The sequence below is a fragment of the Eleutherodactylus coqui genome, chromosome 9, assembly GCF_035609145.1.
Source record: "Eleutherodactylus coqui strain aEleCoq1 chromosome 9, aEleCoq1.hap1, whole genome shotgun sequence".
In the NCBI taxonomy this organism is placed as follows: domain Eukaryota; kingdom Metazoa; phylum Chordata; class Amphibia; order Anura; family Eleutherodactylidae; genus Eleutherodactylus; species Eleutherodactylus coqui.
This window is the reverse complement of record NC_089845.1, coordinates 162420652-162436811: the sequence shown is the minus strand read 5'-3', so window position 1 is coordinate 162436811 and position 16160 is coordinate 162420652. Positions and strand designations below refer to the sequence as shown.

The 16160-nt window shown below is 37.6% G+C and overlaps 1 protein-coding gene across 1 annotated transcript in view; it reads right to left on the bottom strand.

Moving 5' to 3' along the window:
• Window positions 1-1615: 1615 nt before the first annotated feature.
• Window positions 1616-16160, bottom strand: part of KCNK9 (potassium two pore domain channel subfamily K member 9) — a 168824-nt gene continuing 154279 nt past the window's right edge. Inside the window, exon 2 of the mRNA XM_066578763.1 lies at window positions 1616-2565. Within this exon, the coding sequence (XP_066434860.1) occupies window positions 1724-2565 (842 nt within the window). The 3' untranslated portion in view covers window positions 1616-1723. The remainder of the gene's footprint in view (window positions 2566-16160) is intronic.

Below are 16160 nucleotides of genomic sequence, written 5' to 3'. Positions count from 1 at the left end.
ATCTAGAGATGATGACCGGTGTGTCGATGACATCCATCCATCCATGTCCTTAAATGACATCCATCCATCCACTCATATATGGAGATGATGGCCAGCATGTGGATGACATCCATCCATCCATGTCCTGAGATGACATCCATCCATTCTCCACACATATCTAGAGATGATGACCGGTGTGTCGATGACATCCATCCATCCATGTCCTTAAATGACATCCATCCATCCACTCATATCTGGAGATGATGGCCAGCATGTGGATGACATCCATCCATCCATGTCCTGAGATAACATCCATCCTTCCACACACATCTGGAGATGATGACCAACATGTGGATAACATGCATCCATCCATGTCCTGAGATGACATCCATCCTTCCACACACATCTGGAGATGATGACTAGCGTGTGGATCACTTCCATCTACGTTAGTCAAAGGAAGGGAATCAGCTTAAGGTGAATTTAACTGGAGGTTCTGGTGCTTCAGATACGCCCACTGGACCCAGCATTAACATTTGGTGCATGAGTTATATAAACTGCTTTACTAAAGCTATGCAGGACTACTGAGCAGTAATAAATAGCCTTTTGGAGATATGTTTTAAAGATTGGAAATGTCGTGGGAACAATATGGTGGGGGGAAACCTGGTGAGAGGTTCCCTTTAAAGGGGTTGTCCCAGAATCATGTTTTATCGACTATCCATGGGATAAATGATAAAATTCTGATGTGGGGGTCTCACCACTGAGACCGCCACTGATCCTAAAACCACGGGTCCGGTGTCCCGCTTTGCTGGCGTGCAGTGTGTAGGAGCTTTAAGGTGCAGTAGTTGAGCATGTGCAGTGCCATTCCGTTAAAATAATTGCGCCAAGTTATACAGTCATCCCTTATCCACAGGATAGGGGATAACTTAATGATCAGTGGGAGTCTGACTGTTGGTACCCCATTGATCCCGAGAACGGGGTCTGGTTGGTCTCTGAGTGAATCAACAGAGGATGTGCAGTCAAGTCGTTGCTCCATTCACTTCAATGACAGCACCAGAGATTGCCAAAGCACTTGAATTTGGTAATCTCTTCGGCACTGTCATTGAATGGAGCCTGTGCAACCCCTGCTCTATTCACTCAGGTGGGGAGCCCAGTGGTCCAGCCCCATCCATCATAAAATGATCCCTATGGATAGGGATAACTTTATAGCTTGGCACATTGCCAATGGGACTGCTGAAGACGGCTCCCAGCTATTTCCAGCAGTCCTAGTGAAACGAATGGAGCGGCATCCTACATGCTCTACTGCTGGCAGATCGGACTACACATTCAACATGACAGATTCCCTTTAAGGGATTGCACAGACTTAAATAAATACCCGTCACCTGCTCCTTATGTCTTAAAATTTTTGTTAAATAAAAAGCAAAAAATAAAGTTTGTTAGTTCATAGATACGAGCGGCACACAAATGCCCCCTTCGTGTGCAACTTTGGAATCGGTACTTGTATTAGATATATTTTTATTTTTTTATTACGAAATCCTCTGAAATCCATTTAGACATAATGTAAGGCATACTTTGCTGGAGTAGAAGGTTCTCATGCTTCATGCTCAAGAATGAGTCTTAGAGAAGGCAGGCTAGTTAATTTCTTGTGTTTCTTTTGACCCCCCTCTCTGTCTCAACTCAAAAAAGTAAGAATTAAAGGGCAGAGAGAGAGAGAATGGTGACCCGTGGCAAAAGAACGATGCTGATCTCAGATTGACTTTCGCCTTTTCATTAGCCTGTGGTTTTCTGTAAAGCTGTGCAACCCAGGAGAAATAGAGCTAACGGGAGACGGGAAGAGACTGTTTTTTAATGTGCTTGGTGATATTTCTTCAATCTTGTAAGATATAGAATGAAAGTACTGTGGGTTCAGCTTGGAGCTGAATGAATTTTGATGAGACACCACCCTGCTGGTGTACTCATGGGACCTGTAGCACATGCAAGAGCAAACGGACTGAAGGTCTGTCACTTCGGCCTTATATCGAGGCCGACCATGTTGTGAATCGTCTTGGATGTGAATGATCATGCTGCTCCGATTCCCAGCGAGAGACGCCCGCTCCTCTGCATCTCTCCGTTCGTCTTCACTGTTCATGGTTAAAAACCTGAGAACAACTAAGTTAAGAAATGCCCCGATGACCGTCAAACCCACTAGAATGTACATAAAGCTAAAAGCCACGTAGACTGGCTTCTTTTGGAGGGCCCTGTTCTTCTGCAGGGCCACGTAGTCTCCAAATCCTATTGTGGTTAAAGTTATAAAGCAATAATAATATGCCTGGAAAAAGCTCCAGTCTTCGTAATGGGAAAAGGCTGCAGCTCCGATGCATAATGTCCCCATGCAGGAGAAGAAGCCCACCGTAACCATATTCTCCATCGAGACCTCTGTGCTCCTCATGCCGAAGCATTTCTTGATTCGTTTCAGGAGGTACTTCACAAAGGTGTTCATTCGCTCACCGAGGCTTTGGAACATGACCAGGGTAAGGGGGATTCCTAGCACGGCATAGAACATGCAGAACGCCTTTCCAGCATCCGTGCCAGGTGCAGCATGCCCATAACCTAGAAGGAGATACAAGAGATATTTTAGAATGTGGTAACAATCTGCAAAGACTTTCTAAAAAATTACACAAACATGTTTTTTCTGACACTACAAAAATAGCAAAGTCTACATTAGCTGTTGAGTCTTTTGGGTTAAGTATTGATGCTTTTAACCTTGTGTGTTAACCTGAGCCTTCAACTTGAATCACCATTAACTGGACTAAAGTTTCTTCTTCTTATCACTAGTTATGAGATGACGCAGTACATTGAACAAGGCCACCATGCATATAGTGCCCCCTCTTTGGCCCCACTAAGTAATAGTGACCCCTCTATGACCCCACTTGCTAATAGCGCCCCCTCTGTTGCCACACTCAGTTACAATACCCCATCTGTGGCTGCACTAAGTAATGGTAAGCAATTTATGGCCACACTTTATTATTTGGTGGGGCCAAAAGGGGGTATCATAATTGTGACTCTTCTATGGCCCCTGTTTGTAATGGTATTCCCACTGTGGCCATAGTAAATAATAATACCCCTGTGCAGCCACACTTTGTTATCCTCTTCTGTGGTCCCACTTTGTAAAAGATCCCCCTTCTTGGCCCCACTAAGTAATAAAGTTTCCTCTATGGCCCTGCTTTCTAATAGTGCCATCTCTGTGGCCACATGGAGCTATAGTAACCCATCTGTGGTCCCATTTAGTAAAAAAAAAACCCTGTTATTACTCCAGTTAGTAACAGAGCCCCCTTTCATGGTTGCACTTAGTAATAGAATAGTAAATAGTAGAATAGAATAGTAATAGTACCTCTACCCCCGTAGACCTGAAATTCCGGTCGGCAGTCCAACTTTCATTACTCAATAGCTACTGCTTGATGCCGCATGTTCTGTGCTACCTCAATATCTGTGATCCTCTGCTATCACAGTAAGTGCTGGAGATCGGGGAGGAGGTGAGACATAATAAAGCATATGGCATCAGACAGCAATTAGTAATTAATTATAGTTGTACTATTGGAATGGGGGCCCTACAAGTGAGACAGGGTTGGAGCAATATGGACCGGGCCCCCTAACTCAAAAACTACATTACTGCTGCCCAGGGCTCACAGGAGGAAAATTTGGTACTCCAGGGGGCAAGTTTAACACTGGAAAAGGTGCAAAATACAAAGAAATGGGCTCAAAAAATAGCAAATCAGGCAGCAAGTAGAAAACAGATAAAAACAAAAGGAGACAAGAAATGAGAGAAAATAAAATGGTAAGAAAACCTCTAAGTCCAGCCAACAAGATATCTCTAGAAATGACATACAAAGCATGGTAGAAAGGTATTCATCATTTCACCACAGACGAGATTAGCGACATCATATCCAGGTCTCATCCGGTTTCCTCCTCCAGTAGGTTCCAGGAACTTAGCTATAAAATAGTATCCAGATGGTACAAAACTCCAGCTCTTCTAAACAAAATAGACCCTGACTATTCTCCACTATGCTGGAGATGCTTGGATGGCATCAGATGATATTCTCATATATGGTTCTCATGCCCACTTCTACAAGCCCTCTGGGCAGAGATTCAGAAGATACTAAACGCTATCTTCAAGTCTAACATTTCTCTTACCCTTGAGTCTGTTCTCCTAAACTTAGACATCCCAGGCCTCACATCTGAATACAAACCCATTCTCCCATTCTTCATAAATGCGGCTAAGATCTTGATTCCTAGATACTGGAGAGACAGCATCACCCCCTCCATATCGGAATGGTACAAAGAGGTGAACACAATCTGTTCCTTTGAAAGAGTCAGGGCTAGAGATGAGCGAACGTGTTCGGCCCCGCCCCTTTTCGCCCGAACACCGAACTTTGCGAGGAATTCTGTGCTCGGGCGAAAAAAGTTCGGGGGTCGCCGTGGCAGCGCGGGGGGGTGCGGCGGGGAGTGGGGGGGAGAGGGAGAGAGAGAGGGCTCCCCCCTGTTCCCCGCTGCTGCCGCCCGTGCCGCCGCGCCTCCCCCTGCCCCCCGGCGCCCCCCGAATCTTTACGCGCGAACACTGAAGTCCTCGGAAAAGCCGGTGTCCGGGTGCGTAAGTCCTCTGTAAGAACACGTTCGCTCATCTTTAGTCAGGGCTAATCAAGTTGGGGACCCAACAAGATTCGATAATCTCTGGAATATCTGGCTTTCCTTTATACATAGCCCATCTCTGCAACCCACTGCTACTCCTTGACCAACGAGGTCCCTAGTCAACCACCTTTTAGTCTTCTATACACTATCGCTGAAGCTCCACCTGGCTTCCGCCGCTCACAGGCTATTACTCGCTGTACTTTCAACAGAGCTGTCACTGTTTCATGTTCGTTATGTATCTGATTGATTACTTTATTTGTGATTATCCATTGTTTTCCCCCGATTTTTCTTTTTGTAAACCCTCCCCATTTCTTTTACCAATCAAAAATAAAGAATATATACAAAAAAAGAAAGGTATTCATCAGGATCAAAGAGCATAGAAGAGGATGTGATAAATCACAGCTAATTTTCCAATTGAGACACAACAATTATACAGTAAGAAGACTGAAAGAGATGGAAAGTGCAAATATGTCTTGAAGACAAAACAGAAGAGGACAACAAGCAACGCGATGTAAGCGAATATAAATATATGTTTACTAAATACATAAACTGGACAGCATACTACTTCATTTATATGACACAGGCAATTACTGTTATCTTTAATGTATGTGATCGATGAAAGTATGTGTAAAATTCCTTCAAACTAAATCTTCCTACAAAGCCAACAAGCCAAGAGGTGACATTGGAGAGAGAATACATACAATATTAATATAACGTTAATAAATCTCATGTTCTCTCTCCACAACAAACGGTGCACTGTTAATATGGCTAGAAAGTGTTCCTGTGGGTGAGCAACATTAATTAAATTCTGCATCAAACACTCTGCAATCAGCATTCAAATGAGTAGAGGTGCAATCAAATAAACACTACAATATGATCTACAAAATATACAAATATGACTTGTAGACAGGAAAACTATCAACAAGAATCTAACTACTACAATACTGCCCCCTACGTACAAAAATATAACTACTATAATATTGCCCCTATGTACAAGAATATAACTACTATAATACTGCCCCCTATGTACAAGAATATAACTACTATAATACTGCTCCCATGTACAAGAATATAACTACTATAATACTGCCCCCATGTACAAGAATATAACTACTATAATACTGCCTGCTATGTACAAGAATATAACTACTATAATACTGCCCCCTATGTACCAGAATATAACTACTATAATACTGCCCCCTATGTACAAGAATATAACTACTATAATACTGCTCCCATGTACAAGAATATAACTACTATAATACTGCTCCCTATGTACAAGAATATAACCACTATAATACTGCCACCTATGTACAAGAATATAACTACTATAATACTGCCACCTATGTACAAGAATATAACTACTATAATACTGCCTCCTATGTACAAGAATATAACTACTATAATAGTGCCCCCTATGTACAAGAATATAACTACTATAATAGTGCCCCCTATGTACAAGAATATAACTACTATAATACTGCCCCCTATGTACACGAATATAACTACTATAATACTGCTCCCTATGTACAAGAATATAACTACTATAATACTGCCTCCTATGTACAAGAATATAACTACTATAATACTGACCCCAATGTACAAGCATATAACTACTATAATACTGCCTCCTATGTACAAGAATATAACTACTATAATACTGCCTCCTATGTACAAGAATATAACTACTATAATAGTGCCCCCTATGTACAAGAATATAACTACTATAATAGTGCCCCCTATGTACAAGAATATAACTACTATAATACTGCCCCCTATGTACAAGAATATAACTACTATAATACTGCCCCCTATGTACAAGAATATAACTACTATAATAGTGCCCCCTATGTACAAGAATATAACTACTATAATACTGCCCCCTATGTACAAGAATATAACTACTATAATACTGCCCCCTATGTACAAGAATATAACTACTATAATACTGCTCCTATGTACAATAATATAAGTACTATAATACTGCCTCCTATGTACAAGAATAGAACTACTATAATACTGACCCCAATGTACAAGTATATAACTACTATAATACAGCCTCCTATATACAATAATATAAGTACTATAATACTGCCTCCTATGTACAAGAATAGAACTACTATAATACTGCCCCCTATGTTCAAGAATATAACTACTATAATACTGCTCCCTATGTACAAGAATATAACTACTATAATACTGCTCCCTATGTACAAGAATATAACTACTATAATACTGCCCCGTATGTTCAAGAATATAACTACTATAATACTGCTCCTATGTACAAGAATATAACTACTATAATACTGCCTCCTATGTACAAGAATATAACTACTATAATACTGCCCCCTATGTACAAGAATATAACTACTATAATACTGCGCCCGATGCACAAGAATATAACTGCTATAAGACTACCTCTATGTACAAGAATATAACTACTATAATACTGCCCCCTATGTAAAAGAATATAACTACTATAATACTGCCCTCTAGGTACAAGAATAAAATTACTATAATACTGCTCCTATGTACAATAATATAACTACTATATTACTGCCTCTTATGTACAGGAATACACCTACTATAATACTGCTCTATATGTACAAGAATAAAACTACTATAATACTGCCCCCTATGTACAAGAATATAACTACTATAATGCTGCCCCCGATGTACAAGAATATAACTACTATAAGACTACCTCTATGTACAAGAATATAACTACTATAATACTGCCCCCTATCTACAAGAATATAACTACTATAATACTGCCCCCTATGCACAAGAATATAACTACTATAATACTGCCCCCGATGTACAAGAATATGACTACCATAAGACTGCCTCTATGTGCAAGAATAGAACTAATATAATACTGCCCTCTAGGTACAAGAATATAACTACTATAATACTGCCCCCTATGTACAAGAAAAAACCTTCTATAATACTGCTCCTATGTACAAGTATATAACTACTATAATACTGCCCCCTATGTACAAAAATATAACTACTATAATACTGTCTTCTATGTACAAGAATATAATTACTATAAAACCGCCCCCTATGTACAAGCATATAACTACTATAATAGTGCCTCATATGTACAAGAATATAACTACTATAATACTGCTCCCTATGTACAAAAATAAAACTACTATAATACTACTCCCTATGTACAAGAATATAACTACTATAATTCTGCCTCCTATGTACAAGAATATAACTACTATAATACTGCCCCCTATGTACAAGAATATAACTACCATAAGACTGCCTCTATGTACAAGAATATAACTACTATAATACTGCCCCTATGTACAAGAAAATAACTACTATAATACTGCCCCTATGTACAAGAAAAAACCTTCTATAATACTGCTCCTATGTACAAGATTATAACTACTAAAATGTTGTCCCCTATGTACAAAAATATAACAACTATAATACTGTCTTCTATGTACAAGAATATAATTACTATAAAACCGCCCCCTATGTACAAGCATATAACTACTATAATACTGCCTCCTATGTACAAGCATATTACTACTATAATACTGCTCCCTATGTACAAGAATATAACTACTATAATACTACTCTCTATGTACAAGAACATAACTACTATAATGCTGCCCCCTATGTACAAGAATATAACTACTATAATACTGCTCCCTATGTACAAGAATATAACTACTATAATACTGCCCCAATGTACAAGAATATAACTACTATAATACTGCTCCTATGTACAAGAATATAACTACTATAATACTACTCCCTATGTACAACAATATAACTACTATAATACGGCCTCCTATGTACAAGAATATAACTACTATAATACTGCCCCCTATGTACAAGAATATAACTACTATAATATTGCCCCCTATGTACAAGAAAATAACTACTATAATACTGCTCCCTATGTACAAGAATATAACTACTATAATACTGCCCCAATGTACAAGAATATAACTACTATAATACTGCTCCTATGTACAAGAATATAACTACTATAATACTACTCCCTATGTACAAGAATATAACTACTATAATACGGCCTCCTATGTACAAGAATATAACGACAATAATACTGCTCCTATGTATAAGAATATAACTACTATAATACTGCCCCCTATGTACAAGAATATAACTACTATAATACTGCCCCCTATGTACAAGAATATAACTACTATAATACTGCTCCCTATGTACAAGAATATAACTACTATAATACTGCCCCAATGTACAAGAATATAACTACTATAATACTGCTCCTATGTACAAGAATATAACTACTATAATACTGCCCCAATGTACAAGAATATAACTACTATAATACTGCTCCTATGTACAAGAATATAACTACTATAATACTACTCCCTATGTACAAGAATATAACTACTATAATACGGCCTCCTATGTACAAGAATATAACGACTATAATACTGCTCCTATGTATAAGAATATAACTACTATAATACTGCCCCCTATGTACAAGAATATAACTACTATAATACTGCCCCCTATGTACAAGAATATAACTACTATAATACTGCTCCCTATGTACAAGAATATAACTACTATAATACTGCCCCAAATGTACAAGAATATAACTACTATAATACTGCTCCTATGTACAAGAATATAACTACTATAATACTGCCTGCTATGTACAAGAATATAACTACTATAATACTGCCTGCTATGTACAAGAATATAACTACTATAATACTGCCTCCTATGTACAAGAATATAACTACTATAATACTACTCCCTATGTACAAGAATATAACTACTATAATACGGCCTCCTATGTACAAGAATATAACTACTATTATACTGCCTGCTATGTACAAGAATATAACTACTATAATACTGCCTGCTATGTACAAGAATATAACTACTATAATACTGCCTCCTATGTACAAGAATATAACTACTATAATACGACTCCCTATGTACAAGAATATAACTACTAAAATACGGCCTCCTATGTACAAGAATATAACGACTATAATACTGCTACTATGTACAAGAATATAACTACTATAATACTGCCCCCTATGTACAAGAATATAACTACTATAATACTGCTCCCTATGTACAAGAATATAACTACTATAATACTGCCCCAATGTACAAGAATATAACTACTATAATACTGTCCCTATGTACAAGAAAAAACCTTCTATAATACTGCTCCTATGTACAAGAATATAACTACTATAATACTGCCCCCTATGTACAAAAATATAACTACTATAATACTGTCTTCTATGCACAAGAATATAATTACTATAAAACCGCCCCCCATGTACAAGCATATAACTTCTATAATAGTGCCTCATATGTACAAGAATATAACTACTATAATACTGCTGCGTATGTACAAAAATAAAACTACTATAATACTACTCCCTATGTACAAGAATATAACTACTATAATTCTGCCTCCTATGTACAAGAATATAACTACTATAATACTGCCCCCTATGTACAAGAATATAACTACCATAAGACTGCCTCTATGTACAAGAATATAACTACTATAATACTGCCCCCTATATACAAGAATATAACTACTATAATACTGCTCCTATGTACAAGAATATAACTACTATAATACTGCCTGCTATGTACAAGAATATAACTACTATAATACTGCCTGCTATGTACAAGAATATAACTACTATAATACTGCCTCCTATGTACAAGAATATAACTACTATAATACTACTCCCTATGTACAAGAATATAACTACTATAATACGGCCTCCTATGTACAAGAATATTACTACTATAATACTGCTCCCTATGTACAAGAATATAACTACTATAATACTACTCTCTATGTACAAGAATATAACTACTATAATGCTGCCCCCTATGTACAAAAATATAACTACTATAATACTGCCCCCTATGTACAAGAATATAACTACTATAATACTGCTCCCTATGTACAAGAATATAACTACTATAATACTGCCCCAATGTACAAGAATATAACTACTATAATACTGCTCCTATGTACAAGAATATAACTACTATAATACTACTCCCTATGTACAACAATATAACTACTATAATACGGCCTCCTATGGACAAGAATATAACGACTATAATACTGCTCCTATGTACAAGAATATAACTACTATAATACTGCCCCCTATGTACAAGAATATAACTACTATAATATTGCCCCCTATGTACAAGAATATAACTACTATAATACTGCTCCCTATGTACAAGAATATAACTACTATAATACTGCCCCAATGTACAAGAATATAACTACTATAATACTGCTCCTATGTACAAGAATATAACTACTATAATACTACTCCCTATGTACAAGAATATAACTACTATAATACGGCCTCCTATGTACAAGAATATAACGACTATAATACTGCTCCTATGTATAAGAATATAACTACTATAATACTGCCCCCTATGTACAAGAATATAACTACTATAATACTGCCCCCTATGTACAAGAATATAACTACTATAATACTGCCCCAATGTACATGAATATAACTACTATAATACTGCTCCTATGTACAAGAATATAACTACTATAATACTGCCCCAATGTACAAGAATATAACTACTATAATACTGCTCCTATGTACAAGAATATAACTACTATAATACTACTCCCTATGTACAAGAATATAACTACTATAATACGGCCTCCTATGTACAAGAATATAACGACTATAATACTGCTCCTATGTATAAGAATATAACTACTATAATACTGCCCCCTATGTACAAGAATATAACTACTATAATACTGCCCCCTATGTACAAGAATATAACTACTATAATACTGCTCCCTATGTACAAGAATATAACTACTATAATACTGCCCCAATGTACAAGAATATAACTACTATAATACTGCTCCTATGTACAAGAATATAACTACTATAATTCTGCCTGCTATGTACAAGAATATAACTAGTATAATACTGCCTGCTATGTACAAGAATATAACTACTATAATACTGCCTCCTATGTACAAGAATATAACTACTATAATACTGCTCCCTATGTACAATAATAAAACTACTATAATACTGCCTCCTATGTACAAGAATATAACTGCTATAAAACTGCCCTCTATGTCCAAGAATATAACTACTATAATACTGCCCCCTATGTACAAGAATATAACTACTATAATACTACCCCCCTATGTACAAGAATATAACTACTATAATACTGCCCTCTATGTACAAGAATATAACTACTATAATACTACCCCCCTATGTACAAGAATATAACTACTATAATACTGCCCCCTATGTACAAGAATATAACTACTATAATACTGCCCCCTATGTACAAGAATATAACTACTATAATACTGCCCCCTATGTACAAGAATATAACTACTATAATACTGCTCTCTATGTACAAGAATATCACTACTATAATACTGTCCCCTATGTACAAGAATATAACTACTATAATACTGCTCCTATGTACAAGAATATAACTACTATAATACTGCCCCCTATGTACAAGAATATAACTACTATAATACTGCCCCCTATGTACAAGAATATAACTACTATAATACTGTCCACTATGTACAAGAATATAACTACTATAATACTGCCCGCTATGTACAAGAATATTTACTATAATACTGCCTCCTATGTACAAGAATATAACTACTATAATACTGCCCACTATGTACAAGAATATTTACTATAATACTGCCCCCTATGTACAAGAATATAACTACTATAATACTGCCCCCTATGTACAAGAATATAACTACTATAATACTGTCCACTATGTACAAGAATATAACTACTATAATACTGCCCCCTATGTACAAGAATATAACTACTATAATACTGCCCCTATGTACAAGAATATAACTACTATAATACTGCCCCCTATGTACAAGAATATAACTACTATAATACTGCCCCCTATGTACAAGAATATAACTACTATAATACTGCCTCCTATGTACAAGAATATAACTACTATAATACTGCCCACTATGTACAAGAATATTTACTATAATACTGCCCCCTATGTACAAGAATATAACTACTATAATACTGCCCCCTATGTACAAGAATATAACTACTATGATACTGTCCACTATGTACAAGAATATAACTACTATAATACTGCCCCCTATGTACAAGAATATAACTACTATAATACTGCCTCCTATGTACAAGAATATAACTACTATAATACTGCCCCCTATGTACAAGAATATAACTACTATAATACTGCCCCCTATGTACAAGAATATAACTACTATAATACTGCTCCTATGTACAAGAATATAACTACTATAATACTGCCCCCTATGTACAAGAATATAACTACTATAATACTGCTCCTATGTACAAGAATATAACCACTATAATACTGCCTCCTATGTACAAGAATATAACTACTATAATACTGCCCCCTATGTACAAGAATATTTACTATAATACTGCTCCCTATGTACAAGAATATTTACTATAATACTGCCTTCTATGTAGAGCAGTGCATGTATTATATTTCTGCTGATATGAATGATAAGGTGATTCGGCAGAAGTTTCCCGTTTCTCTACAGCTGCGTTTTCATACATCATCCCTCTTTCGCTGTCATACAATGAACCTTTCCTTCAGCTTCTCCTGACTTTTTACTCCATCACATGGTAATAATAGGCTGTAAATATCACATAACAGAATTACGGATATAATGAATATAGGCAGGTGGTGTAACCTGTCCCCCAAGCTCCGCTGCATTTTACGCTGATGAGGACATTTTAGCATTTGGATTGAATTGACTGACGGCCGGGGTTCAGGCCTGGCAGCTGCGACACACAATGCTGCTTTGTGGAGTCTGACATAATTTATTGAGCTGCTTACATCTCTCGTCTGCTGAACCAGGAAATCTTTTTTAGTTTTCGGTTCCCGGCTCAACGCCATCACTGTGTGGATCTGTTTATGACCCATTTATAAACATCGGGTTGCACTTCAGTTGAAGCCCCCTACACCCTCCAATAGTTTGTATACAGTACCTTGTGAGTGCTATCACCTACAATATACAGGTATCTCAAATCACTGTCCCAAGAGCTGAAATAAAAGTGCAGTACCCCTACAACATCACTGGTGTACAGAAGAGCCACAGTAGATTCCAGAAGTAGAAATATTCACTTAATTTCCCGTTTGTTAGAGCTCCCAGGCCTGCCACAATTGATGCTCCCCGGTATAGGAGGAGGCCCCCGGCCTTCTGCCTCTTCGAAGTATACAGAGTGCCCGCATCCTACACCACTTTATAATCTTAGTTTCAATTCAATATTAGCAACATACACTGAATGGCCCCTTTATTAGAGTCCCTGGCCCTCTCAGAATTGAAGCTACCCTTAATGGACACTCTCCCCGTGACCCCGAAGTGCAGCATAAAGTCACATGGTAAGTTTTCCGTGGATTATTTTCAGTGTGAATCCACATTAGATGGAAAAATTCAGCGATCTGAGTGACGCCCAATGAGGCCGGTCATTGGTGCTAGACTAGCCGGGGAAAGGATTTCCCTGCCAACTGCATTCGGTTTCTCATGTAATGGTGTGAAGAGTATACAGAGAATGGCACGATTGAGAAAAAAAACATTCAGCGAGCGGAGATCCTGTAGAAAAAACAACTCGTCACAAAAAGGGGTCAGAGAAGGATGTCAGGAATCATTCTGCACAATGAAACAAACTACAGCCAAATACAAACCTGGCCATCCAACTAATGTGTCTGAATGCACATCTCACTGCTACAGTCTGTCACAGTTCTGCCCTTTGTCTCAGGCCTACATGCTTCACTAGCAAGATTTACTTCTATTGAGTCACCTACTCAGGGTACCCCATCAAGTTTCTGCGCCAACTAACTCATTTTATACAATCCTTCTTTGTCACCCAATGAATGTCACAACACAATATTCACGTCCCCCACATCATCAGAGTGTCCAAAGTGGGCCTTTGCATGACAATTTTCCCACAGCATGGCGGCACAGACTAGAGCTCCTGATGTCATTCCAAATGCCATAATTAGGACATTTACACCCCAATTTGCTGCATAGTTAACCCCCCCCCCCCCCCTCCACCACCACGGAGAGAGCCACCACCATGCTAGAAAACTGCAATATGAACATTTTCACATTACAATTGAATAAAGTGCACAAAAGTCCCATTCAGTGCAGCATAATATCCCACTGGCGCACTCTTACACCCCCATATGATTGCACGTTGACAAACTCTAGTGGCAGCTGTAGGTAGTTTATTCATTCCCTTTCCACCTAACTATTTTGCCCAGTGGTACAACTTGAAGCCTCTGGTCCCTGTTGCAAAATTAGTAATGTGACCCTCCATCTACCATATACTATTTTTATTATTGTTTTCCTCTTATGTAACAACTAGCTGATATATCCGGCCCCACCAGAGTTAGTTTGATGCAGGTGTTTACGTGTTGTTTGCACAGAAATTTTTATGAAGTCAAGGTTACTTTAGAGTAACCGAGGAATAAAATATGTATACACATAGAGGAGTGTTAGATTCTCCTCAGGCTGCATGTACCGATGTCCCTCTGCAGAATATGCCACCCCTTCCACTCTCCTCATTTAGGACCTAAAGAATGCTTGCGCCAGATTACCCTGAACCACTAGTTCTATGAGTGTATACAGAACGTATTGTCATCAAGCACTCACATGATAACAAGAAGAAATATGTGTCAGGGTAATCTGACTCAGTATCAAATATCACTCCTTGATATATAGTGGACACAAGGCTTATTGCTATTAAGCACCTATATTACAATCCTAAAGTACCTCTTTCGCAGAATTTCGACTGTTCCAGCTTGAACAGATAGTAATACATATGATACTCAACCTGTGATTACAACACGATATTGCATACCAATATAAGTCTTGGATATTTATTCCAACCCTCTCAGTATTTGGGGGAATTATACTTTATTCTAGTTTGTAGCATATCGAATGTGTGTTTGTCTTGTGTGTTGGATAGTTATCCCCGAGTAACTACATTTTGTGTGGTACTGGAATATATGTTTTGTGTTACTGGCCCAGTTTTTAACATTATTTAATAAAATTTTGGATTTTAAAATTCAGTCCTACTGTGAAAGGCGTTCTATTTTTTCTTTTTGGACTTTCTGCCTCTGTGAGAAATACTTTTGCACTTAGCATTGAATAATCGAGTTGTGACCCCTTTACTTGTCCTGTTTAGGAGCTAAAGAATGGTCGTGCCAAATTTCATGTTTGTACGACACCGGGAGGTTAGAGAATTAGATTTAGTACATTACACAGGGGTGCTAATACTTTTGCACTTAGCATTGAATTTTCGAGTTGTGACCCCATTACTTTTTCTATTTAAAACCTAAAGAATGACTATTCTTAATTTCATGTTTGTACGGCATCAGGAAGTTAGAGAATCAGATTTGGTACACTGCACAGGGGTGCCAATACTTTTGCACTTAGCATTACA